We start from the raw sequence: 25,667 nt of genomic DNA, 5'->3' as shown, positions 1-25,667 counted from the left end.
AGGGGCATGTTATCCATCCATGTCGGCATGGCAGGAGCATGCCACCCTGCAGCAGTTCTCTGATACCCATGAGACACCAGGAGATATGGAGTATAGTGTGTGAGTTAAGAATAGACCTGCAATTGCTCTGACTTACCTCTGGGGCCAGGCAGGATCCAAAATTGTAGGCAGAGCCCTAAACTACTTTTGTTAAGTTCATTTTTTGCCACAAGGGCAGAACTACAAAAAAAAAGACTCTGGCCCCTATGCGGTCAGGTGTAGTTCCTTGCACTGGGATGTAACTATGCTGCAGCTTATGAAGTGACTTTTACCTTTTGGGATGTAGGGGGGCAAGAATACTACCCTGTTGCCATAGCAGGTCCCTAACACATCCAAGATCTCCCCATCCCATCCCAGGCAGCAAGATCAGGACTCCGTCATCCTACCTTGCAAATAAACTCTGAATTGATTTGACAACAAGGAAGGGACAGTGATACTTGCTGTAATACTCTGCCCTGTGACTACCAAGCTGCCCCTTTTAAATCAATTAAAGGGAGATGCCCTATGACACTGATGTTTTGCAGGGAAAGGCTACTGCAAAACTCATGGCTGTTGCTATGGCAACTACAGGCCACCCCATAAGGTTACGTGCATATGTTTCTTCTTTTGGGGGCTTTTACTATTTACCTAGAAACAAAGTGCTCTGTCCTTTTACAGATAGGCATGTGGGTCATTATCTAAAGGGCTTCTCCACTTGTTTATCCTGAAAAAGACCAGTTGAAAAATAGAATAAAAGCCCTGTTTGGCTTGTAAGGGCAGACACACAACACATACGAGGCCTCTCTCTGCAGGGGATGAGGGGAGGGGCACTTCGTCCAAACCAAACAGTACGGCTGTGCAAAGCTTCAGTAGCTGATTCAGTATGGAGGAGATTCAGCACAATTCGGCGGCCAAATCTCCGAATCGAAATCGAATCAGGAGACCAATTAAATGGTGCAAATTGAATTGGAAGCCTCCAAATCGATTTGGAAAAGATTTGGCGCCAATTCAGAGATTCAGCCATAGACTGGTGGCGCATGGTGGTACTCAGTGGCAGGAGCCCCCCTCCCTGAGTCCCACGCCCCCCTACCCCAGCTGGGCAGCCCCAGCCCCAATCCCTCCCTGGCTGTGGAGGGGTTGATCTGCCCCCCCATTCCTCTTCCCTCCCCCCTCCCCCAACCCCAACAGGCTTACCAGCTGGAGGCAGCTGTGTCCAGCGTGGTGAGGACAGCTGCCTGTTTAGTCTGTGGCCGAATCTCCGAATCAGCACCGAATCTTCAGATCCATTTCGGCTGAATTGAATCAGGACAGTGATTCGAATCACCGAATTGAATCACTGTCCCTCCGAATTGGCTGACTCCAAATCAGAAGCAAATACTTGCTGTTTCACACAGGCCTACCAAACAGATGCAGTGTTTTCCTTTGTAAATTCTCCATGTCCCTGAGGAAAGGTATACGTAGGTATTGGCAAGGGACACGTTTGTGAATTTCTGTGCATTTGCCTGAGTGCTGTTCTCTTTCACAGCTGCCCTCTCCCCAAAATAGACAATTTAGATAGAGCCATATACCCCAGCCAAGAAGGGCATGTTCCTCTCACTGAGTATCCTTGGAGGCTTGCAGCTAGGATACCCATCTGTTGACAAACAAAAATCTTGGGTTCAGGGCAATATATTTTATTAGAACAAATAAACAGCAGCAAAAAATGTTCTTTCTTTGCAGGCTTTTGGACCCAAACACCCTTCTTCAGGTTGAGGAGAATTCAAAGATTGTAAAAAGTCTCCCAGGTAGAAAAGGAACTTAATTTTGCACAGGGGATGGGGAGGTTGCAAGTTTATTCCCCTAGGTAATTGAGTCCTTTTGTGAGAGAGTTGCTCTCTGACATGTTAATTAGGCAAACTTCATCCCTAGATGTATCCAGTGTTAGTCAGAGAGTTTTAAAAATACTCTTTTTTGGCTAGCAATGAAGTTTACATTTCCAAACAGCTAAAATATGATATCTTCACTGAGGTACTCAGGGAAATAAACTTCCAAGCCCTCCATCCCCTGTGCAAAATGAAGTTTCTTTTCTGCCTGGAAGACTTTTTACAGTCTTTGAATTCCCCTCAGCCTGAAGAAGGATGTTTGGACCCAGAAGCTTGCAAAGAATTTTTTTTTCTACTATTTAGTTGATCAATAAAAGATATCACTTCCAACCCAAGAGTTTTGTTTGTCTTTAAATCTTAGGTTACAACATATCAGTTGACATGCACACAATTTGACTCTGCTGGTCAAGCAAAGGATACACCAGGGAAAGTGAAGAGGAAAGGGCTGTGGAGTTGTATAGAACCATTGCCCCTCAGCAGGCTCTGCTACCCCTCTCCCATGGCACATCACCTCTTCACTCTTCCCTACAGCTGGGTCTCACTGCCACATACTGCTGATCCTTCCTAAGACAACCTTCACCCAGCTGCAGCTGCTAAATGCAACCTGGCTTGACAAACAGCCACTCTTTTAGTTTCCACCACTCCACTCTGCTGCCTGCCCAGCCTCTAGCATCACCCTCTCCATTCATTCCTTTCTTCCCCTTTACTCTTGCTTCTGCACAGCCTACTGTCCTGGACCCCTCCCAAGTTCCCATAGTGGAGCTGTGCTATTGCTTTCCAAAGCAGTAAGAAAACCACTTTATATTGGGACAGAGTAGGGCTAGGCTGTGAGGACAGAAAGGGGGTGGGAAAGCCTCATCCCTAGTTCCTGTATTGATGTTCTCTGTGGAACACAGTATAACAGCAGGTTGCTTGGGAGAGGTGTTAATTATTTCTTTTGTTTTTTCTTGGATACAATTTAGGACTTGTCATAGACTGCTAAGTAAAGAGCCACATCTCCCTCAATCATGTAACACCTCATGATTTCTATTTTTTTTCTTAATTTCTTTGAAGGCATTTTAAAACCACACTTGAAAGAGAACTTGACCAGCTATGAACACATCAGAAAATAGCCTGATCAAGAAGCAAGCATACCTTCTTTCCACTCCCTGAGGCAAAACTAGTGCAAGATCAACTCCCCCCCCCACTCTTTTGGGAGCAAGAGTGGGCTCTTTGTTCTCTGATGGCTTGACGCACCTCACGCAGAAAGCCACTTCTCTTTTACAAGGGCCCCTAGGTGCTTTTGCAATATAAGAATAAAATGGCATGAGTTGGACCCAGACAAAACCCTTGCAAGTAAACATTTCCAAACATTTGGGAAATTTCACACCCAGATCTGAATCTTGTAGTCCAGGGCTGATGCTGCTTCAGAAATTCTCTCATCATAGCCCAGCATTCAGATAGCAGATCATATCTTGCCAGAGTACTGAGACCTAGCTGAAGAAGCATAGCCTCAGCTGATTGCCTCACCTTTAATTCCATTACCCTGTATTATTTTTCCTTATAGCGTAAGAGCCCTATGCATAGACCAGGACCTCACTGTGCTATGGACTGTACAAACACAGAACAAAAAGATGGCCCCTGCTTCAAAGAAGTTATAATCCAAGTAGACAAAAGACCACAAATGGATGCAAACTGGGGAGCAAGAGGAAACACTGAGATAATATTGGCGGGCAGCCATCCCAGGGCACCAACAGCCTGAGCATGGTCAAGTTTTTTGTGGAAAAGGAAGATATGAAGGAGGATGTTAAGGCAATGTTGCAGTTTATGGGGAGCTCCCCGAAAGCAGGAGGGGTAGCATGGGGAAAAGCACAAAAAGGCTAGTTGGAAAGGGCTAGTTTGAAAATTTAACTAGTGGATGATGGAGGCTAGCCAACTTCACTGGGTACTGAAGAGCTCTTGCACTGAGTTAAGAATATGCTCCCTAAGGAAGAGTTCATTTAAAAGAGCTAGGTTGGAAAAATGGATACTGGAAATAACACTTCTTCCTCTCATTCACATTTGATGTTACTGAGGAGTCTGGAATAACTGTGTGTGCATTCTCTATTATTCCCTGTGACAACAGAGTATAACATCTTTGCTTGCTCACTCTTGCTCACTCTCTCTATCTCTCACACTCTCTCACACGTATACACTGAGTACGTCTACATGTTCGTTAATGTTTCTACACATTAAATTTAGTATTGCATAATCAAGTACTCATTTAATGCACAGTAACCAAAGTTGTTGCATTGTAGTGCTGGCGCACACCTTTTTAGTGACGCTATTGCGAAGTAGCTTAATAATACTGCACAGTCGCATATTAGCACAGTTTGTGCCGTGATGTGCTATTGTGTAGTATTATTAGGCTACTGCGCAGTTAGCGTCTTGTGTAGATGTGCCCACTGGGTCTTCTTTTCTGGTTACTGAAGGTAGTTCACCTTGTGCAGGACCATTAGGAGCATTTAATGTTTCTGATTATTCAAAGAACTAAGGATCCTCAAGCAAGATTGAGTCCCTATTGTGTTAGACATTGGATAAATGCAGAGTTCCTGCCCCAGATTAAATCAACAAGGCAGACAGAGAAGCTGAGGGGAAACAGAGGGTCAAAGTGGTGAGGTGACTTTCTCAAGGAACTAGGATGAGAACCTAGGTCTCCTGACTCTCAATGCAGTACCCTAGCCACACTAGGGATTTGAACTTGACACCCTACCAGGAGCAGAGGCAGATTCTCTAGACATTACACCTTTTCTAAAATTGACCACACTCCAGGGGTCAGGTTAGAGGGTGAATAAGCTATGCGTGCTCTGATGTTCTCTGTGTGTACTGCTTTTCCCTTTAGTTGCTCCACCTGAGGACCTGAGAGTGGCTGGAATCAGTGACCGGTCCATTGACCTGGAATGGGGTGGTCCAATGGCTGTGACAGAATATGTGATCTCGTATCAGCCAGCAGTACCAGGGGGCATTCAGCTACAGCAACGAGTGCCTGGAGACTGGAGTGCTATCACCATCAAGGAGCTGGAACCAGGCTTCACATACAATATCAGTATCTATGCTGTCATCAGTGGCATCTTTAGTGTCCCTGTCACTGTCAAGGTGACTACTCGTAAGTATTGCTTCTGCTGTGGTATGGTTCCATCCCCACATAACCAGAGAAGACTCTTTTGATTAGGAAGAAGAGGCATCTCCTAGACTCGTACTAGACACAACAGCCCTAAAATTAGTCTATTTCTACTGTAAAGATGTTTGTATATTATGCTATCACTGACCCTAATAGAAAGCTTTCCAGTCTAACACTGCTTCTGGGGTGTGTTGGCTACAACATAACACTACTTGATAAAGTTTATTGAAAATTTTCCTTCAAAACTGTTTGTCAATGGCAAACTGGATTTTTGACAAAAAAAATCCTTTTTTTTTGCCAGAATTGTTCATTTCCCACAGAAAATTTCAGCAACTTTTTGAAGAAAAACTGAGCAGCTTAAAAAGCTTCCAGGTCTTTTGAAAACCAAAGTACATTGGGTAAAAAATCTAAATGTGTTTAACAAGAAACATGGCTACTCTGCCTCCTGGGAGTAGTGGCATGGGTGCCTCAGTTGCCATTCACCTCCGTGGCAGGGTCCCCCAACCAGACTGCATTTCCCATGAAGCACCATGGCCAGAGGTTCTCCTGGCTCCATAAGTATATGTATGCTGAGGACAGGGATTATAGTGCATCATGGGATTTTGATGGGAGACCCTGGCTGATAGAGGAGTATGGGAATACAAGGGACTTGAATGGCAAACTCCCATTAGACACAAGTATAGCACTCCACGAGTAGAATTTTCAGCGTGTGGCCAAAAATGTTCAGCTTTTGATTTTTCATCAAGGATTGACATTTTCGAGTGGGGTAGAGGAAGGTGGGCATTTTCTAACCAGCTCTGTTGCTTGTAAATTAATGCTACCTTGCTAGAAGCACATCGCTGAAATAAACTTAGCTACATATAGGGCTTTTCCTGAATTAGCTTTGTCCAACTATGAGACTGTTATTGATATACCATTGTAGTCTGAATGCTTCTCTAAAACCTTTTCTGGTACAGAATCAGATCCAAAACCAATTAAATTTAGTGCAAGTCCTTCCAGTGGCTTCAGCAGATTTTGGAAGTTTATAAAATGTCACATGAGGCCCAAAACTTCAGGGCTTCCAGGATCCACAGTTGTGGGGACACTCACACCATGGAGACTGCTTTGAAGGTGGGGGCTTAAGCGTTTCCAGGGTTTCCAGCCCCAAGACAGGGGCTGGAAAGGAGGTTGGATAGAAGGTCGCCTATCCAACGTCCTTGACTCCAGCTGCCCCATGAGTCTAGAAACCATGCAGCCTTGAGGTCCTTAGCAGCCCCATAGCAAAGAGGTCCTGGGGCTGCAGACTCTGCCTTACTAAAATTCACATGACACTACTTCTGTTTCACTGCTGCTGACCTTTGAGTAAGAGCAACACAGAGCTACCAATGACTCCAATGCAGGACCTTTCCTGAACAGCTCTGACTGGCAGAGACAACTCTGTGGCCTTTATTTCAGTAATATCTAAGTACCTTATAGACTTCAGTGTGTTTATCCTCAGAACATCCCCGGTAGTTAGAGAAGTGAGCTCTATTATCTCCATTTTCCTATGTATAAATAGGAACTGAGCCACAGGTACACAAAGGCCAAGATACTCAAAGGTACTGAAATCAACAGGCATTTGGTATCTATGTACCTTTACAGAAATGAGCCTTACAGCACTGGTTCTCAACCAGTATGCCATAGTACCCTGGGGTGCCTCGAGATCCTTTCAAATGTGTCCCAGGGTGTCACTCAATGTTAGCACTGTTAAGTGTATAAACATGATTCACAAGATGAATCAGAGATTCAAATAGCGTCAAAACATTCTCACCTGTCATGGTCTTTCTGAGTTCTTTGCAACAAAAAATGTGTTCTATTCTTTTTCCATAGTTAAAAAAGCAAGTGAAAACTAAGAGCTAACAATTTCTGAGGGGTGCCTTGAGCCCAAAAAGGAATGCCTTGAGTATATCAAGGTTGAGAACAACTGCCCTAGGGGCTTACCCAAGATCACAGGGAGCCTGTGACAGAGCACAAACTGAATCCAGGTCTCCCAAATTCCAAATCAGGACCCTGAGTGTTGAATTGTCCTTCCTTGGTATAGCACAGTCATGTTAAATACAAGCCCTGAAAATAGCTGAGATGCTATTTAGAAACATAGGACAGAAACATCCTTTCCAGAGAATGCTCTTTTAGATAGTGGCCCTTTAAGCCATTGCACTAAGAAGGTCTTTCCTGCCCTTGAGAAGGCAGCTGGACTCTCACAGAGCACATGAGTGATGCCCATGCTCTAGACAAAGTACCATGAAACTGTTATTCAGTGTCTCTGACTGTGATGATAGCTCTTCAAAAGCACTAAAGCTCCCCCTGTTAATTATCACCAGGGAGGACTTTAGGAAAGGAAGGAGCTGCCTGCTGGGCAAGCTGCTTTGTCTGACACTGGCTAGGAATTACGTGCAGTGTGCTCCTCCACTTATCCTTGACACATGGAACAGTCTGGGGGTTTAAGATAAATGTCATGTCATTTTTTCTCTGCAGAACACTGACACTAGAAAGAATGCCTCATTGTAATAACCAGCTGCTCACCATCCAGCTGTGGAAGTGAGAAAGGTGGGCAGCTGGATAAACTCATTTTGATTTTCCCAATGGAAACATTGACATTTTAGAGGAAAAATTAAACTTTCCCTGTAGAATATCCTGATTTTGCAAAAACTCCTGATCCTCTCTCCCTAACTCTTGCCACCACTTGGAAGTGACAGTTAGCGTTACCCAGCCTGTTCCCCAGTGTTGTAAAAGAAAACTAAACTGAAAAGGAGATGAGGTATCTTTTGCCCAGCACGATGGAGAGCTGTGCTTACCTGAAGCAAGAACAGAGCCACAGTTTGTGGCTCATATAGCTATCATCTACATTGCTGTGTTCTAGATCTCTCTGTTCCACGGGGATTGAAGTTCAAGACTATCACAGAGACCACTGTGGAGGTGCAGTGGGAGTCCTTCGCATTCCCTTTTGATGGCTGGGAGATCAGCTTCATTCCCAAGGTAACAGCAGCTTCAGGTACCACTTTATCTTCCTCACCACTGTCACTGTGTTATCAGTTTTGTGGACAATCACAATAGATCCCATTAAAAGGAGCAGTCACATACAGAATATGTCACAGCACAGAGCTGGGTAAACAAAGTCAGAAACACCATCTGAATAATGTCCCAAGGCTGCTCTGTGCCTACCAAACCCCCCACCCTAAACTGAAAGTACTAAAACTTTATTTTGAAATTTTTCCAAGTATTTTACTTGGTCAAATAAAAAATATTGGATTTACCCAAAGAACTTTGTCTGCCTATGTCCTTAGACCAGCATGGCTACAACCAACACCCCCAAAAACTTGAGGTTGCAATTTTGAAATATCTGTTATAACTTGGGATAAACAATATCAGCTCCGTACTGAACTGTGTTTCTCCAGGGATCCTTTTTATCGAGGTATACCAGTACATTGTTTTAGAAGGAATGCTATGAAAGACATCAACATATAACCATGAAAGTAATCATACCCTCTAGTTCCTCTTCCCTCTTACTCTGTCCTCTTGCTCTCTTCCCTCTCTCTTTCTCCGTCTCCTTTCCATTACCACTCTCTCTCTCTCTCTCTTCCCCTTTCCCATCCATCTTCCCATTTCCCAGTTCAGAAATAATTCACCTGTCCTAAAGCATAACTATAAACTAGTCAGGGGGGATCAGCAGGCACTGGGGGAGTCACTGTTCCCCCAAGCACTGCCAGGAGTGACCAGGAATAACGGTCACAAGCTGGCAGAGGGTAGATTTAGGTTAGATATCAGGAGGCACTACTTCACAGTCAGGGCGGCTAGGGTCTGGAACCAGCTTCCAAGAGAAGTGGTGCAGGCTCCTACCCTGGGGGTGTTTAAGAGGAGGTTAGATGAATACCTTGCTGGGGTCGTTTGACCCCAATACTCTTTCCTGCCATGGCAGGGGGTCGGACTAGATGATCTGCTCAGGTCCCTTCTGACCCTAGAAACTATGAAACTATGACTTAAAAAAGGCCACATCACACAAACCATTAAATAAATATACACGGGTGTCTAAACTTAGGCATCTAAATCTAATAAAACATCTGATTTTCTGAAGTACTAAGTGACAGTCTTTAGCTAAATCACATATGAAATAATTCTCTTGGCAGAATCTTCACTACAGTTATGAACAAATGAAATTTTTGTCTGCAGAAATCAAAGTTTAGGACTGAAAATGTTACTCTCTTTTAAACACACCAATATCTAAAATATTCATCAATCGTTTAATATTTATATGTTATCTGTACCAAACTGTACATAAATAGCTTACCCTGTTTACAGCACCACTCTACAAAAGTACCCTATGCTTTACAATAAAATAAATGTCAATCAAGAGCCAAACTATATAGTCCTTACTTTTTTTTTACATTAAAATTTGGTGTGATAAAGAACTGCAAAACTTGGCCCTAAAGTTTTAAAATATAGAATAGTGGTACTCTAATTAGAAACAGTCCAAAAGTAAGAAAAAAAATTATTTAAACAATTTTGTTTTTCAGGTTTAGTTTCTGACAGACCTGGAGGGATACCATTGTAATTTCACACACAAAATTCTCTTATGAATGGAAGTTCATTTGTTGTATTTATAAGCCCAGAGGTAATTTTCTTTCAAAGTCAGGATAAACCACTAAAAATAAGACATTCTAAAGGAAGCACTCCCAAAGCTTTACATGAGCTAGCAAAAACTAGTACATCTTTAAAATGGTTTATAAATAGTTATGCATAAAGCTTTACAACACCCTGTGAGACAGATTAACTTTGTTCTATCCATTAAGAAATCAAGTCATACAAGAGAGCTTCTGTCTCAGCTTAGTTCTTTGTTAGGACACCCACTCTCCCCAGATTCATTGCACAGACCTATTCCTGATCCTGTCCCATGTCTCAGGAAATCAGTCCCTCATTTTTCTGATGACTGGCAGTGCAGTGTGACATGGTGTGACAGGCAGCACTCACACTCAGTGACACTTGACAGTCACATTTCACTGAGACCCCATTGGGTGCTGGCACCAGTGTAATGATGCCACAGTGTTGTATGGCCTCTAAGATTCAGAATTCACCTCACACAATACAGACAAACCAGTGGCTCCTATTTTCCTATTAGACCTTTGCTCTCATGAAACCTGTGCTGTCTGAATGGCACAGACTGGTGCAGATCAGTAAGTAATGCCTTACAATAGAGCACAGCAGCCACAGCAGGGAAAGGATTTGGGCCTCTGAATTTTGTTAGCAGTGGCATGTCTACACATGTATTTATATGCACCTAAACTTAATGCACCTTTGTTTAAGATGCATTTAGCCGATTTAGGTGCACATCTACATATGGACGCATTAATGTGCATTAAGGCACATTACATTTATGTGTGGATAGCAAAGTTGCATTAGTGCACGTGCAGATACGCTAATGCACATTAATGCAATGTATATCTATTGACATGCACCACGTTAATACACATTAGTGCATCTACACATGCGCTAACGTGACCTAGCTATTCGCACCTAAATTTGATACCTGTTTTATGTAGGTATCAAATTTAGGCTCACATAGCCTTAAATTGCCATTTTTAAGGTGCATTAAGGGCGCACACATGTAGACATATGCCCTTAATGTGCCTTAAAAATGGCAATTTTAGGCTAAGCCCACTTAAAAGAGGTACGTGTAGACACACCCAGTGTCACTTCATGTGATAAATAATTAAAAGTATGGTGTTTATCTTTCTCAACCTCTACAGTCAAGCCTCTACAGAATCTTAGAAAATGGCAGCCTAAGTATAGCAGCTGTGACCTTAAATGAACTAACACTTCAGGTCAAATTTGTTTCAGATTTAAATTTTGTGAAGTTAAACACTTAAAACTCTTTGATCAATGGAAACATTTCCAAGATTGGAGGGGTGGGCACAGGAGGAGGGAAAATCCAGAAAAGACTATTCCCCCTAAGCAGTACAGCAATGTATTGTCTTCATAAGACCTTAAAAATTAAAATTGACTAGAAGCAAACTATAATACAGTGGTTTTCAACCTGTGGTCCACAGCCTGACTACGATCAATCAAAAGTATGCAGATACCCACACTTATAATTCAAAAGGATCTACACCTCCAGTCAAAATTTCCAAAGGGGTCCACACCTCCATTTGAAAATTTTAGGGGTCTGCAAATGAAAAAAGGCTAAAAACCACTGCTATGACAAATTTAAAACTAACCAATACATTTCCATTTTCCCATCTGAAGGAAATGTACACACAGCATAAAGAGTATAAAGATAATATATGCTGCAAGATCACATTAACATTAAAACTGGGGTGTATATGGTTATAAAGTTCTGATATCATTGCTTTCTGAACAGTCTACCTTTCTGTAGAATCCTGTATATAAGGCAGTATCCATTTTGTTCTCACAAGGCGGGCAGCCTCTTACAGAGCTATACATGCTGAGCCCTTGCAAGGAGACTGTATTTCTATTCTTCCTTGTTGGTGCTCCATAATATAAAATATAACTTATTTTGGACTGCAAATATATGGTTGTTTTGCATATGGAAAAGCACTGTAATTTGTGGCAGTGAGAATGGTTCTACAAAACAATAAAGAGTAGAGAAAATGATGGAGCAACAAAGGGGTAAAAAAAAAAAAGAAAAGAAAATTAGAAACTATGAAATGGCATTTGTGGATCAAGTGTAAGATTTCCACTATAATAAGAAACAAGGAAAATTTGAATTGAAATCTATGTGCAAAGATTTGCTTACTGTATTATTAGTGAAGACAGTGGCAAGAAAAGATCTATTGTCCAAATACTGACAGGAAAGGTGACATTTGCAGTTGCTTAAAGAGGCACATTTTCCAGAGGAAAACCATAGAGTGCAATGACTTAATAGAAACACTTGAAAAGCACGCTGCACCAAAAACAAAGGCCTCCTAGTTTCACAGAGAGATATAAACCACAAAAAACAGCTATCACCCAAGGATCACCAGCAAAGAAAGAGAGATCCGTCCTGGGCCCCTGCTTTCATTGCGTGACCTCCTGTGGAATCAGGCAATCAGCTATACACGCAGGCACATGTGTACATGCATTAAAAATGAGGACTGAATAAAATGCCTCCTACCTATAAAGTCAATAGTCTGAAAGCAACAACCCAAGGGTGAGGGAGATTTATCTGATTAGTTCTGAGCCATTCTTGCTGGAAGAAATCACCTTTATTTAGACATGGCTGATATTGTGGCCTGATTGAGAAGCCCCCATTCAGAGGGTGAGCAATTCCTCATGCAAGAAATTCACTGAAAACAATAGAATTAATCAGGTAGTATTTTAGCTGATTGAATAAAGGCCATTTATGAAAAAAACCTAGGTGTCCAGGGATTGTGGCCCTAGAGTGTTGCATCATTCCTAGGGTCTGACCCTATGTATCAGGGCCCTGGTAGTCTCCTGTCTAACCCCATCATCTCCTCTAACTGTTGATTCCTTTGAATGTATTGCCAGTTTCAGATGATTATTCTTATCTCCCCAGAACAATGAAGGCGGCGTGATTGCACAGCTTCCTAGCAGTGTCACCACCTTCAACCAGACAGGACTGAAACCAGGGGAAGAGTACACCGTCAATGTCGTAGCCCTCAAGGAACAAGCCAGGAGCCCCCCTACTTCTGACAGCGTCTCAACCTGTGAGTGACTCTGCCCTTTACCCCACAGTCACGGTCTGTCTTTCCACAACTCCAAGCAGTCATCAAGCACTAGGAGGCAAAGCACAACAGAACCATTCAGCCCCAGATCACCAGCTTAAATCTAATCCAGTTAGACAGGGGCCAAAGGCTCTTATCATCAATTGGTAGAGATAGCTTGGTGGACATGTGAAACAAAACATCAGTTATGATACAAAATTCCTGGGGAACACATACCTGTATCACAGAGAACCAACATCCCATTTGGGATGAATTGTTTCCATCACTGGCAGTCCTGGTTTGGGGCCCAACGAATGAAGAGGCCATGGATGCTGAATCTTCTTCCAGAGTTAGAGGTGGTCACAATAAAACATAACAGAGGCACACAGTGTGGTTAGGATACACTTCCCCTGCAAGGGGCTTAGCAGTCCCAGGGGTAGAAACAGGACTCCAGTTCTTAGGATTTTTCTTCTTGAACCTTTCACCAACAATGCAGTCACACAAAGAGACAACTCCTCAGTAGCTCCCTTTGGCTCAAAACTGAAAAAGCCTTTGAAGAGACACATTTGGATTGACCTGGAGTCCTGAGTGTGTGTTTTGATCCATGTCATCCAAACACGTTTGTCCTCACCATTGAAGGTAATTTGCAACACTGGATTTCCGTTTGCTCACAAACTCAGAGGGAAAAATTCAGCCCTGGTGTAACTCCACTGATTTGCACATGGCATGGAATTGGTCTGTGATATTTATGCAAGCAAAGTAATAATTTGAGATATCAGAGCCAAACCCTCCTACCTGTGAAGAAATTTCAGATCCAAATGCAAATTCTATAACCCAGGCCTATTGTTGATAATACTTGACTAACTTGTGTATTTGTAGTGCCCAAAGCACATTAATAATGGAAGAACTTCTTGTAAACTGAACTGTGATTTGGCTTAAACAAGTACCTTAAATTCTGAGAGCTGATCTGAATCCTGCCAGGATGCAAAAGCAGTTGAGAAACATGACAACAACAGCCTCTCTTGCAGTGTTTTGTCACTATCGGACCTGCTCTGATGCCAGCAGAGGAAGCAGAGGAAAGGTTAAGTGAGCTTAAACAGAGATCAAGTGGAGTTCTGAGTGAAGGCTGAGCTCAGCTATTATTCTATCCAGTTAAAGTCCCCTTCTTCAGTAATCTCCCCTTGGACATATTTCTGAGATGAAAGGCTTAGTATTCCCAGCTCTCAAGAACTGCTCAGACAATGGCAATGTCCACACAAGAGACAGAGAAATAAGGTCCAGGTTCCCAAAGGTGCTCCTGAGTGCCCTCAACTCCTGTCCAGGGCCCAGGTCAGGCTGTGAGTAGCAAAGTCAGGAACCAAACCCGAATACCCTCATCACTAGTTTTTTGTGCTAACTTCAAGCCCATTGCTGCCCACATAAATTAGATTACCTTCTATGAGTGTACAGACTGAGGGCAAAGAAACCCTTTCTTTACTCAGGAAAATACAACACTGGGCAAAGTATATACCTACCAAGTGTAGCATGTTCTGCCTTCACTCTGAACTTTTGCAAGCCCTCCATCCAGGCAATCTGCAAACAGAAACAGGCACTTAAAAAAGCTCTTGGAAGGTCATAAAGGGGGAATGTTCGAGAGAAGTTGTTAATTGGGGGTTTAGTGTTGTCAGGGACTGCCAGGCTCCTAGGAGCCTTTATCTTAAAAGCTCAATATAATAAAGCAGTCTTTGCAGTGCGAGTGGGAAGGTCTTCCAAACTTTACAGAATCGTTCATCTTGTTCTAGCTTTTAGCCTGCTTGATCTCAGCACACACAAACACAAATTCTTCCCTACTGTTTTGCTGCTATATGTAGCAGCTACTTGCATGTGGTGGCTTAACAGAGCCATCTATTGGCCATGCCCCAATGTTTCCTTTCCCTAGGATAAGAAAGCTGCCTCAGACTCGATAGTTTCAGTTCGTGGGGGATTGTTCAAACAAGGTTGGTAGAAATCACAGCTTGTCAGTCCAGAAGGAATCCTTCTGATCATCTAGCCTGGTGGGGGGCACCCTTTTTGGCAGGCCTGCCATAAATTAAGCCTGCACCCTCCCCAAGTGCCACTCTGATTCCTTTCCTCTGCTTTCTGCTTCCTGCCCTGACCTGTCATGTGCCACATGCAGAAGCTACCCATGCCACTTATGACATGCATGCTGCAGACTGGCCACCCCTGATCTAGTGTAACCTGCATCCAGCAAGTCACTGAATATCATTCTGACACCTGCATCTACTCAGCACCTCGTGGTTCCTTATAATTACAAGCTGCCAAAAGATAGCTTCAGGCTGTTCAATTTTGGCTCCCACCGTTCCCATGTCCAAGGGTTAGATCTAAAGGTTTGGCTTGGCTTATTCGGCCTTGAGGGATTGGCCATAAAGTGTGACACTAAATTCTCCTAAAGTCCAAGGATGTTTGGATATAGAGGTTTGGGTCAAGTCCATCTCTTCTGCAAGCTTTGCTATTCACTTAAGGTTCACTGGGGTTTGCACCCCTCAGCTTGGCTTTGAATTTCCAGTTGAAATACACCCAAAATCTCTGCTCCACATTTAGCAGAGCCATCCAGGATTGGTCTGGCTTGAGGCAATAGAAGAACTTTGCAAGAATTCTGCTCTAAGCCATGCAGTAGTCTAGGCTCAAAAACCTTGGATGACCCTGGCTAATGTAGCTGAAACCAGGAAACTTTGCCAGTATGGTTTAAAACTTTCTCTACAGAAATTTTACAGTTTTTGTTGCAAGGAATTCAGCACATTCTGGATAGCCTGCTGACTGGGCTATATTAATACTGGCATGCAAAACAGTCACACAGAGACTGGGGTTCTCAGAGGACCATAGGGACATTAAGGGGTCAAACAGCATTGAATCTCACTAGTATATATAAGCACCTAACTCCCTTTGGCATCTTTGAAAAGCCAAGTGAAATGGTGCAAAATCAGCATTTTGTTCAGTTTCAACAGCAGTTTTCATGTTCAAAAAACTCTCAGGGACTTGTTTTAAAACTACTAATAACTCTTTCTACCTTAGCAGAAAGCCATGCAAGGGGGTTTTTTTGTTTTGTTTTTTGTTTGGTTGGGTTTTTTTGTAGGAGGGGGAGGTTGCTTTATATTTATGTCATTTGATTTATATACCTGGCTGAATCAGAAGAGAATCTGTACAACTCCATGCTTAGGAGGGTGAGGAAGGAACAGTATTATACAGCCAACCTCATTAAACTCAATGAAACATCCCTTCAACCATGTAGCACAGAGAAAAGAAATAGAATAATGTAATAAGGCCAGTGCACACCAAGCACAATAGAGTTTGGATTGAAAAGTGACTTGTATTGTTGCTGTTCCTCGTATCCCTCCTTTTTCTCTAGTTTTCAGTGTTTGGAGCTCAGTTCTGCAATGTGCTACCCCTGATATAGTCATTTACGTAAGTGCCAAAGAAAGAAAAGAAAGAGAGCCCAAACCATTCTGATCTGATAACATTCCTCGCTCACTTTGCACTGGTATAAGTGACTGAACAAGGCATGGGTCATGTGGGAGGAGGGGTGAAATCTGGTCATTAGTCTCTGATGCCAGGACCTAGGAACAGGGTCACTCAACTGCCCCATCCCTCCACTCTACTAACACCTCCCTTGCTCCCACAAATATCCCTGATTTCTGCACTCACTCAAAAATACCCAAGTCTTTCATACATCCTCTCTTTCTCCATTCTTCCTTGATCATCCATCCAGAGGCAAAGCTATAAATTTTGGCACCCTGAGAAAAACTTCAATGGAAGGAGAGCGGAGGGTGAGTGTTCCTTTGTCAAATCTGGAGCAACCCTCAACCCCAACAGCCATAGGAACCAAGCTGGAGAAGCTCTGCACCACCCTGATGTAAGAGATGGATGCTAGGACAAAGTAGGAGCAGCTCTGAACCACCTAGTCCTAGAACCTGAGATGAATCAGCCCCGTGCTGCCTGGCCACAGGAGGGTCTTACCTGCCTCAGTCACTCCATCTCACCTTGGACATCTGCACATTTGGTCCCTATTACTTGATGACATTTATGACACATAGAAAATGCATTTTAAATATGTCTTTTTTTTTACATGCACTGAGTGAATGTCAATGTCAACTTATTTATTACTAGTTATTTAACATAATTTATGCTATCACTAGTCAAAGAAAACCCACACAATAAAAAGCTGGATAATAGGCCTTAGATCCCCAAATAGAAAATAAGTCTCAGAATTGGCTGCTTAACAGACACTGAATGTTAATGTTGCTATAGTACATGAGCAATAACTGAGTGTTTGGCTCTTGTCAACCATTACAATGTTTAGGGCTACAAAAAGGTTATACTCCAAATGGCATTGACCCAGAATTTGAACCAAAACTTCTCAGAAAAGTACTGCTTTCTTAAGAATATTTTTCGTGTCTATGCAGTCCACAGTTCTGAGTTCCTTCTAAGGGAAAAAGCAAAAGGGTCAAAATGGTCAGGTGGGATTCAAACATCAACAGAGAGCAGTGGAGATCCCAAGAGGCAAATCATTTTTCATGCAATTTTCAGACTAGCTATTCCAGGCTCAAGAGACTTTGTGAAGGGCAGGTAGGGCACCTGGAATATTGTAACTGATGGCTAGTTTCTTGACAACGCAAGCTGTTTTCTCATCTCCTTTCCATATTTAAAACATACTAGAAATCCACAGGTTATAAGAAACTGGCTAACTGGTAGGTCTCCAAATGCACCTATAAACAAAGAATCATCATTAAAACCAATGTGTTTCTAGTGAAGTTCCTAAAAAAATCACTTCTTCAACCTTAATCAGTGAACCTATAAGAAAATATGAATTCGCCACTTTCAAAAAAATGTACAGGTGCCACAAAAACTGGGCAAGTAGTAAATAATACAGAGGAAGCAGCACTGATATATATCAATATGAATTGCTTTGTAAACTACACACAAGCAAACAGTATGCATTTTCAAATAACCAAATTAAAGGGAAAAGAATGTAGACTACAGTTACAGCATTGTGGATTTTATCCTAGGGAGCAGTGGCAGAAAAACACTTGTGAAGGTTCACAGAAGATACTCAGCTAGACATAAGTTGCAGTACAACTCTAGATTCAACTCTAGAACAAATGCAGTCTTTGGAAGTATAAATATGAGACTGTTGAGGAGGAGATATAAGTTATTTCCTCAGTATTTTGCACTGGTGTAGCTGCTATTGCAATATTCAATCCAGTTCCAGTATCCACAGTTCAGAGAGGATTCTGATATTCTGAAAAGAGTTAAGAAAAGAGCCACGAGAGTGGTTAGAATATTAGAAAATATGCTGAACAGCAAGGGAGACTCAAGGAGTTCAATCTATCACTTAAAAAAGAGGTTAAGGAGTAACTTGGATCCAATCTACATACAGGTACCTACAAGAGGAAAAGAAATGTGATAATAAGAACTAATTCAGAAATGTTGTAAAGGGGAACAGATTAGAGAGGAACACAAACTACATGATCTCAATGGCCTCTTCTAGCCTTTCAACTGATTTATGTTACTTTAGTAGCATTAATGGTGTATTAGTCTTCCTAGAGTATAGACATTTTGGTCCAAACTGCCAAATTATTTTTGGCTGCTTCCATTTTCTGAAGGCTCAGTTAAAAATTTCTTAAAGCCACACAATTCTCAGAAAGTGCTAGGCACCCACCCTTTGAAAAATTAAACCACTTGAAGGGGCCTGAAATTGAGAACCCAGAAACTGAAGCACCTAAAATCACCAGCAATTTTTGATAATGTGTGTTTTATGTTCTTTTGTCATGGATAAAAATCCAACCCAAAGGCATTTTATTGAGGCAGCACATTAGCCTAATGAATGACTAGGTTATACCTCTTTCTTTAAAGAGCTGTAATGATTCATGTTCTCCTCTTGGTTTAGTCCCACTATACATGGACTTTGGCTTATGGGTGGACAGTTCCCATAAGAATCCTATGCTGTGTATCTATCTGGACCAAACTCAAGAATTTATTCAGATCCACCCACCATTAGAAATACAGGACTGGAGGGAGGCTTCTGAGTGCAGTCCCCATAATGCTTCTTGTAACATCTTATTACTTGGCAGCCAGGAGCAACTCATCTAAACAATTTTGTATCACAACTCTTGTTTGTTCTTTTCCCACTTTGTTTGCCCAGTTATTAAGTTGAAACATGCAATTGGCTCCTTCAAAGACAAGAGGTTTCAAGTCTACCCACTCTTGCTCCAGGGCTGGATTCCCTGTAATTGATGTTTTGCCTTGATGTTTAATTCCCCTAACAAACATGTTTGTTTGGTGTTCAGTAATTGATGGGCCAACCCAGATCATGGTGCGAGACGTCTCAGACACGGTGGCCTTTGTGGAGTGGACCCCACCACGAGCCAAAGTAGACTACATCCTGCTGAAGTATGGCTTGGTGAATGGGGAAGGGGGAAAGACCACCTTCCGCCTGCAGCCTCCTCTTAGCCAATATTCAATGCAAGCCCTGCGGCCTGGCTCACAGTACGAAGTCTCCATAAGTGCTGTACGAGGGACTAATGAGAGTGACCCAGCTGTCACCCACTTTGCAACAGGTATGTTAATGATGCTTAGAAGTCTGTTGCTTGAGTCTGTTCCACAGCCAAGGACTAATATGGCGAGCAGGTCAGCTTGCTGGAAGACTAAGAGATGTACTTAGGAAGACATGTACTCTGGAAGACATGTCCTCCAAAAGGGCAGTTCTCTTTCTGACTGAGTGAGCAAACAAGCTAAATCTCTGCCTGACAGAATGAGCCACACCCAACTGGTTGCTGCCTGATGGACTAACATGCTAGCTAGGCAACTGTCTTGAAAAATGATGAACTGCCTGACAAACAAGCAGACACTGAAATTTAAATCCACTGTGGCCACTTGTAGAGAGAAGAGAGAGTTCCTTCCCACAGGATCATGCTGACTCCTTCTCTACTTGGTCCATGACCAAAGCTAGGCAAGAGAAGGTGACACCTTACTCCTCCTCTGCCACCTGCTGTGTATTTGCCCCTGAAAAAAATTCCTGACCTCCAGGAGACCCCATCTTATGAGAACCTGTCTGCTGTGCTGTGATTCACTGCCTCTTTGTGTGACCTCTCATTCTGCATGACTTCAGGGTAAATTTTTCTCAGGTGAAGGATCTTTCCACTATGGCAGATCTGTACAATATCTCTGTTTGAAAGCTTTTGTCTACAGCACAAACCCATCTATAAGTATTTTACAGGATTTGCTGTCTGTCTTTATCTATTCTGTCTATCTGTCCTAACTGCAATGTGTATTTCCTAAGTGAATAAAAATAATTCCAGGTCTGTAGTGTAATACAGTAATTTAGATTCTCATCCATTAAAATCATGTGTACTTGGACTGAAGTCAATGGGGCTGTTGCAGTAAGGAACTAGTTTGTAACCCAGAGACATCAGTTTGGTACAAGATAAGACTGGATGATCCTTCCATGGGTGTGTGCTCTAACCTTAGATCCAGATCAGAAACTTTCCAGAATTCAGGGGAGTTCAAACCTCTCTAAGTTTACACGCTATTCACGTTACTCACAGCATGAACGTGCCTCACAAAGGACTGGATTTTGGACAAGTATCACAGGAAGGGCTAACCTCTACACAAGTTTCCAGAATCATTTAGATCTTCAATTTAGTTTGAAACTTTGGCCAAAAGTGTCAAGGAACAGGGGGCCAAAAGTTAGCCTCCAAAGTCTATATGTAGCAACTTAAATCAGTAGCCTGATATTCTATTGAATCTACTGAGCATTTTGTTGCCAAGCAGTTAGGAACCTAACTTTAGGTTTGCTTTTATTACAAAATGTTATTCCTCTCTGTACCTATACAAATTAAATACATTAGATGGATGTGCTGCCGGAGACAATCTGCAGTCAAGCAGCTGAAAACAATACAGTTAAAAATGTTATCTTATTTTTATATCTTATAAGAATACTCTAACTGGTCGGTAAAACTTTAATTAATAGTAAGCCTGTGGATAGCTAACAGGTTTAATTTACCGTGCCATAAAGGAGGAGGGAGACAGCACATTTCAGTGCTGTTTTATGGTTTATAAATTACCTTTCATGTATATTACCAGTAGATACTAGGGCTTCTATGACAATAATCATAGTATGTGTACTGTTTATATTTATAGTAAGTTGTACAGGTATATTGATTTGCTGAGTCTGCCTTTCCTTGTTTTATTTCTATAAGAGCTTATAATAAAAAAAACCATAAAAGAAAATTGGCTAATAGTTATACCCTACATACAACAACCCAGCATATAAAATGGCCAAATCCTGTCCTTAGTTAGATTTATGGGAGCCTTGTTTCCAGCAGGTTCATATACTATGTAAACGAGTGGCAAATTTTGCTAACATTTATAAGCATATATAAGCAGTGCTAAACTATGGTGCAGTCAAAATACACTGTTGGAGTCTGTAGATCAGCATGAGATCTTGAAGTCAGTTAAGAAGAACTCAGGAGTTTTTTGCTGTGCCCACTGACCCCTTTTCTGATCATTCCATGCTTCAGTTTACCCATTTGTAAATGGGAATAATTATTATTCCTTACCTTAGTGGGGTGCTGGGGAAGTTCAGTGTCAGTGCAATTTAATGGAAGGGGTAATTTAACAGTCTTTGAAATAACTTATCAAGGGAATTAATTATCTACCATGATGGGGAATTCTCCGTCATTTGATATCTTTAAATCAAGGCTGAGTGTCATTTAAGAGAGATTTGCTAATGCTCTCACAAGTTATTGGGTTTGATCTAGGTCTTACTGAATGGAGTTCTACCAGCTGTGTTGTACAGATGGTCAAAGATGATGATTATAATGGTCCTATATGGCCTTCAAATCTCTGAGTTACCATAGATGCTCAGATACCACAGTGATGGGGATCATATATGCATCATGTCAGACAGACACTTTAGTAAGTGCAACTACAGCCAAAATGTGCATGTTGCTTGCCAGTCAGAGAACAGTTCCAGCAATGTCTGAGGTAGTTCAATACCATAGTCTCACAATAGCATGACTCAGATTCCTTACTGATGGGCAACAGTTTGTTTAACCAAGTAGTTCACATTCAGAGGGGACAAGCCCAGGAAGTGAAACCACATTTGTTTTCTTACATTCTACAGAGATTGATGCTCCCAAGAACGTCCGTGTTGGGTTTCGGACATCAGCCAGCCTGGAACTTGAGTGGGATAACAGTGAGGCCGAGGTGCAGAATTACAAGGTGGTGTACAGCACGCTGGCAGGCGAGCAGTACCACGAGGTGCTGGTGCCACGGAACTCAGGGCCAACGACCAAGACCACACTCATTGGTGAGTCCTTCGTCCACTGCTACAAATGTGGGCTAGGATCCAGAGTTACACCAGGCAGCCTCTTCTCCTCCAAATGCCAGGCTGAATAGGGAGGTCAGCAAGTGAGCACAGAGGGATTCAAAGCGAGTGCAACATACAGCTTTGTCCACTGCCATCTCCATGTACTTACGCTGCTTCCAGACAACTTGGTCAGCTACTTCACATCGACTTGGTATCACATAGGTGTGGTGGCACTGACTTCAGTGGAATGTCCTGCTTGAGGCTGTTGCAAATGTGAGAAGAATCAGGCTCCCTTACACTTTCACTTATTCCCAATTATCCCTATTTGTACAGTCAGAACTATCTGAATGTCACTGCTTCTTGTTTCTAGTGTAATTGACTGCCTCAGCTAAAGCTGTGTAATGTGCATTTGCCAAACTGAAACATCTGAAAATCAAACCAATTAATTCCAGGTCAACTCCAAACAAAAAATGTACATTTTTCAGTGCATTTTTTTAAAAAATGCTCCTAGTCCAACAAAAAGTTTTATATGACTCAAGCCAAACTATTTTCTTAAAGAAGTCAGACACCTTAAATGCTTTTAAAATAAAATTTGAAGAGTGAAGACTTAGGCACCATTTACAAAATGGAGGATTAGGAGCTTGTGCCTACCTTGTGCCTTACAATTTATCAGTTAGGCACTCACCAGGGAGGTAAGGGATACTAATAGTAGCCTTCCTCTATGTCTGGCCTGGAACAGAAAATTGAACTTGAGTGTCCCATCTCCCAGGCAAATGCCAAAACCACTGGGTGGTGTGGGGTTAGTTTCCCTGTATCTATCTTCTTGAAGCTATTCCAGACAGTATAACTAATTAAATATCCTCTGGAACAAGAACAGGAACCCAGCTATGTTCCCCCTCAGGTGACTAACCATCAAGACTAGAAAAATGTCTGCCTACATTCATGATATAGTGCAGTATATACCCAAATTAGCTAATGTGCCAGAAGCAGTTTAGCTGTGGCAATAATTTCCCATAATGGCTAATTTACCTTCTTTCTTAGCAGTGTCAATGAGCCTGCATGGAGCTCCTTGCCTTTTTAGTTATACTGCTTTAGTTTCATAGACATTACATAGACATTAGGGCTGGAAGGGACCTCGGGAGATCATCGAGTCCAGCCCCAAACTGTAATCCAGTTCTGGATTTAGGTTTAAGCTACTTAAGATACAGTTTAGGGCCTCACAATATGAGGGGCTTCTAAATAAGAAAAAAACTGACTCAATATCAAGTTTTATAATAATCAGTTGGTAAATAAAAGAGATACAGGAAAATGATTCTCTAAATATGGACATTTTCATTGTAATATGTCAAAAATATAGCTACCATTTTTATCATATGGGGCCTCTTAAAATAGACATAGTTTAGGGCCTCAGCATGTCATAATCTGGCACTGCTGTAATCTCATCTAGATCTTCGGCAGTGCATAAAATCATGTACTTCTCTTACCTCGCTGGAATCTCTTCTCGCTGGAATCTCTTATGGTTTACTGCAGTTGGACATTTGCCTCCCTGGATCTCCCATGTAGTTGTGGCATCTAGTTCCATAGTAAATGAAGGATATTTGGGGTGGGAGAAGGAGGTGGGGAGCTGGGGTCAGATTATGGTAGATTGGAAGCCACAAACCTTCAGCTGGAAGGGGCATAACACAAGACAGACAGCAAGGCCCAAAACTAATTAAAGCAGTGAAGTCAATATTGCATATGTGAAAAATAAGGTATTAGACACGATTTGTTATTCATTTCATAATGGTAAATACCTGAAGAAGCAGAATTTGAGTTGAGGGAGTTGACCCAGACTCCCAAAATGGGGGTCTGCTTCTACTCACTTGCAGTCTTTCTTCAGAAACATTACTAGGTAAGGGAAAAGAGGTTATTGGTAAAAACTGTAAATGAGACAAATTCTAACCTCAGTTACGCTGATGTACATTTAGTGTTACTCTGTCAATGTGAGCAGAATCCAGACAGAGTTACCCTGGATTTACCCTAATGTAATCAGAGATATCATCTATTACTAAAACTGCAGTCATAGCACTGTGAGTTGCCAAATAAAACCAATTAACAGAAATACAGTAAAAGGTGACCCCCCCAGATAGATAGCTGGATTTGTATACAGGGAAAGGCTGAAAAAGGCTTGTCGAAGCACCTGAGAAAGCCATTTGAGCCAGCTAGCTAGTTTTCTTTAAGCCTTCTAGACAAGGCAAAAGCCACTGAAAACTAGATTGGACCAAGTAGTAGAATTAGATATACTCAGCGAAATAACTCCAGTTCTTTCTCCCTCATTTGTCTACCTTGTCTATTTAGAGTATAAGTTCTTTGAGGAAGGAACAGTCTCCTATATGTGCCAGCGCAGCAACCTATACAATAGCGCACTGGTCTTGGTTAGTGCCCCTATGTGCCACTGCAACACAATTATTCAAAATAACCATGGCAAGATACCCCCCTGTAGGAGAGGGAGAGTCTAAATGAGAGGAAGAGAGTGAGTCTGATATCTATGATACAGGGGCAGACAATTATAGAACTAAAGAGAACCAAGCCCCAATATTGTATTTCTGAAGAGATTAAAATGGCCATAGCTTGAAAAGCTAGACATGCCAAATCAATGGCAAAGCTGCCATTGTCTTCAGCGTGGAAAGGATCTCTTTGCAGAGCTATGTGGTTTGCCTAGGTGCTTTACAAACTCTTTATCTGAGTTCTCCCCATTGTTGCTACGATGAGTCTATTCTGTATGAGAAAAAGAAAGGTGTCACAGTCACATGGGCCACAAATTCCACAGGTATTTAGGACCTGAAATCAATGAGTACCTTTCCATGGACTTCAGCAGGCTTTGAATGGTCATAAAAAGCTCCTACTTCAGTAGGCCATGAGGTCATTGTTGACTACTGGCATAGCAACATGTTCAGCTGGAAGGGGCATATAGAGAATACAAGGCCAAGAGTACCTGGGAATCCCTATAGTGAGGCAGTATACAATTCCACAGGAACACTTGAGGGTGCAACCTCTTGTCACCACCAGCACCACACCAGTTTAGTTTGCGCCTTTCTGGTCTTGCAGATTACATCAGCTTCTGAAGTCTAGGGGCAGCTTTAATTTCTTGTTCTCCTTAAAAAATGCTTCTTTTTAGGAAATCACCTGGCAGTCCCCTTTCCCATGAATTGCCTCCTAGCTTTTCTAGTAGTGATGAGTCAGAGCTGAAAAGATTAGATCTGTACTCAAATATCCCTTCAGACCCAAAGAAGTTCAAACCTGGGGCCTTGGATCAGGCCTTTCTTTAGACTCTAGCCCTGCAGAAATTCCCTGATTAACATGTTCACTGTGTCTGTGACCACTTTCAGACAGCATACAGGCCAGAATTAAGTGCTGTAGTCCAAGTGTCTTATACAATGTCAGGATAATTCCCCCTGGATCATATTAACAAAATATTCATAGATAGCTCTGTTCTGCAGCTCTCCTTATAATTATTCTTTTCTCCTTGATGTTTAGTTACTTTTCCATTATATGACTCAACTCCATAGATATGGAAGCTCAGCCAGTAAAAGTGACTGAATTTTATATAATGCTTTCTTCCACCAGTGTCATCATCATTATGATCATCA

General features: G+C 42.1%; 1 protein-coding gene across 1 annotated transcript in view; it reads left to right on the top strand.

Moving 5' to 3' along the window:
- TNR (tenascin R) overlaps positions 1-25,667 on the top strand; it is a 350,459-nt gene that overhangs the window by 283,546 nt on the left and 41,246 nt on the right. Inside the window, exons 5-9 of the mRNA XM_090048819.1 lie at positions 4,741-5,004; positions 7,898-8,013; positions 12,545-12,695; positions 19,016-19,285; positions 21,853-22,038. Coding sequence (XP_089904945.1) covers positions 4,741-5,004; positions 7,898-8,013; positions 12,545-12,695; positions 19,016-19,285; positions 21,853-22,038 — 987 coding nt within the window. The remainder of the gene's footprint in view (positions 1-4,740; positions 5,005-7,897; positions 8,014-12,544; positions 12,696-19,015; positions 19,286-21,852; positions 22,039-25,667) is intronic.

The sequence above is a fragment of the Crocodylus siamensis genome, chromosome 5 (assembly GCF_052110815.1).
Source record: "Crocodylus siamensis isolate JL-2025a chromosome 5, ASM5211081v1, whole genome shotgun sequence".
NCBI classification, from domain to species: domain Eukaryota; kingdom Metazoa; phylum Chordata; order Crocodylia; family Crocodylidae; genus Crocodylus; species Crocodylus siamensis.
Note: the sequence above shows the minus strand (reverse complement) of the source record. Positions and strands in the feature narration are given on the sequence as shown.